The sequence below is a fragment of the Nuphar pumila genome, chromosome 7 (assembly GCF_984573655.1).
Source record: "Nuphar pumila chromosome 7, dmNupPumi1.hap1.1, whole genome shotgun sequence".
In the NCBI taxonomy this organism is placed as follows: domain Eukaryota; kingdom Viridiplantae; phylum Streptophyta; class Magnoliopsida; order Nymphaeales; family Nymphaeaceae; genus Nuphar; species Nuphar pumila.
In genome coordinates, this window is record NC_143255.1 from 7,488,052 (window position 1) to 7,490,516 (window position 2,465).

Genomic DNA, 2,465 nt, shown 5'->3' on the forward strand with positions numbered 1-2,465 from the left:
CTTCACATAGAAATATGAAAAAATAATTTATTCAATATTTGGAAGAATCTGAAACAAACATCAAACCACTACAAAACTTAATGTACCCGCTTAATGCTTATTTTTAGCCATTAAATATTAGAACTGGACAATATGCAGGCGGTCACGGGCAGACTATGACAGGACATGTTTGGTTTGGGCCTGGGCCTAGTTTCTGGACCAGCTCCCAGGAACAGGGTGTAGACCGACCCAACCTAGATGTTGGTAGGCTAGAAAAGTCGGGCCCTTTAAGTCTCTCTCTCGCTCTCTCTCTCTCTCTCAATATATATATATATATATATATATATATATATATATATATATATATATATATATATATATATATATATATATAATGACTAAATGGTTCTCCCATCTGTTGTTACCTTCAAAATTCAAATGCAGAGGTGTTTTCGACAAATCTGTCCATATAGATGTAATCCCCACCGTTGAAAACGATTTCTGAGTATAATTTTGAAAAACAAACATGATTGCTATCAAATAAACTATGTGGATGCATCTATCAAGTCTGATTGAGAAGATGCAACCTGCACTTGTAGTTTCTAGTAGGTGCTCTTATCATATATATATATATATATATATATATATATATATATATATATATATATATATATATATATATATATATTGAGAGTTAATCATCATTAATAGAGTCATTAATAGAGTCACAGTAGTTACAATAAATTGAACCATGACATTTTTTACTCTTAATTTTTCTTGGTCAATTAATTTCCTTGATCCTTCATTTTTCTATGTATTCATGAAGTCCACAAGTGCAATGACAGTTAATTTTTACATAATGCAACAGATCCTCACAATCATGACTTCTTCAACTCCATTAGATCTCTCAACAAGAAGTCGAAAACCTATATTCACGTCTATTGTTTGCCATAATAGTTTACAAGGCCCCTCAAGGCAAACATGAAGTCATCGTTACTACAACCAATAGCAGTTTGCTTGAGCTAGTGCACACTGTATCCTTCCAGCTCCGAGCTAAGAACGTCAGAGTTGAGAGAGTCATCGCTGCCATCTTTGGATTTCACATGCTTCTCTTCATCAAGGACACAGTGTTGCCTAGCCACTGGGCTCCTTCTGCCCCTCGCCACCTTCCCTCTCCTGAACTCTTCCTTCCTTATCCAATGCCTAACCAGCAGCACAAAGAGACCCACAAACACTGGTCCAATTGTGCCCCAACCAATGGTGTAAAGAGCCACCAACGCCCACTTGCTTCTGTGTGAACGTGGCAGGATCACCCTGGTGGCTGCCATGTAAGCCAACACCATGAAACAAACTGCTGCCCACATCACCTTGTGAGTCACTGCCAGCAGTCTAGTCAGGACACGTCGCTGGAACGGTACAATGCTGACTAGGACAATGACAATGCTTAGTGATGTGAAAAGGGCCAAGTCATTGAAGACCATGAATGTTTTGAAGGCTGGTGTGTTGCTCATGATGGCCTTCCCGGCGTCCGGACCTTGGTCGTACACTCCGCCGGGAGGGCTGATCACGGCAGCGTATGTCACCGTGGCAATAAGTACGGCCACCACAGTTATTGTATTGCGCGAGTTCCTTAGTCCTTCACTGTGGAGCTTTAGATGGGTTTTCCGGGACCTTATCTGCTGGTCCTGGACCCAAGTCGGTGCAGGGGAAGCCGAATTACTGCAAGGAGTTGGGATTCTCCCCTTTGACATCGCAATTCTCGGTATGTCTGGTGATGGACTGCGGTGGGGACTTGGGATTCTCTCCTTTGGCATTGCAATTCCCTGCATGTATGATGATAACTGTGGGAGTTCCCATTTATCACCAGCATTTCGGAGCACCGAACCCATTTGGGTTCCTCTTGCGTCTTTGCTGTCGTCTCCCACCATGTCGTCTCCCACCATCATTGATGGGCCTGCAGCCTCGTCCTCCATGCACTTCCTCTTCATCTCACACAAGCTACGCGATGGTCTTTCTTCTTCGATACAGAGAAGCTATTAAACAGGAGTTTAAAATCTGCCCCCGTCTTAGTCCAACCTCTACCATCCCTTTAAAGCCGAGAGAGGGAACACAACCATAAAGCCTCTCACCATCTTCCTTTAATTCATTTGTTTCTTTCATTATGGAAAGGAAAGCGCGAGGAAGCTTCCCTCCCTCTTGTTTTCTCATGACATCAGATTAGAAGAAAACGTCTTTCCAGACCCCACACGGTCTTTTCCCTTACCCATTTTTGTTTTATAAACTAATGCAGCCATGAAAAGTCAAAGGAGCCTGGCCCCCACCACTGGTGCTAGTTAGAAGTGAAGTGGGTGGGTTGTGTTCACGACGGTGACAAAAGATTTGTGCAGGAAAGCAACACCAATTTTTTATTTTCTCATGTATATCGATTTGTGAGATATTGTTTTGTTTGTTAATATTGATTTATAATATATTATGTTGAATTATCG

The 2,465-nt window shown here is 41.7% G+C and overlaps 1 protein-coding gene across 1 annotated transcript; it reads right to left on the reverse strand.

The window, feature by feature from the left end:
- Positions 1 to 713: 713 nt before the first annotated feature.
- On the reverse strand, positions 714 to 2,061 carry LOC149831020 (ankyrin repeat-containing protein At2g01680-like). The gene has a single exon (XM_090013615.1). The coding sequence runs from the start codon at positions 1,965 to 1,967 to the stop codon at positions 1,002 to 1,004; it is 966 nt and encodes a 321-aa protein (XP_089869741.1). The 5' UTR covers positions 1,968 to 2,061; the 3' UTR covers positions 714 to 1,001.
- Positions 2,062 to 2,465: the final 404 nt, after the last annotated feature.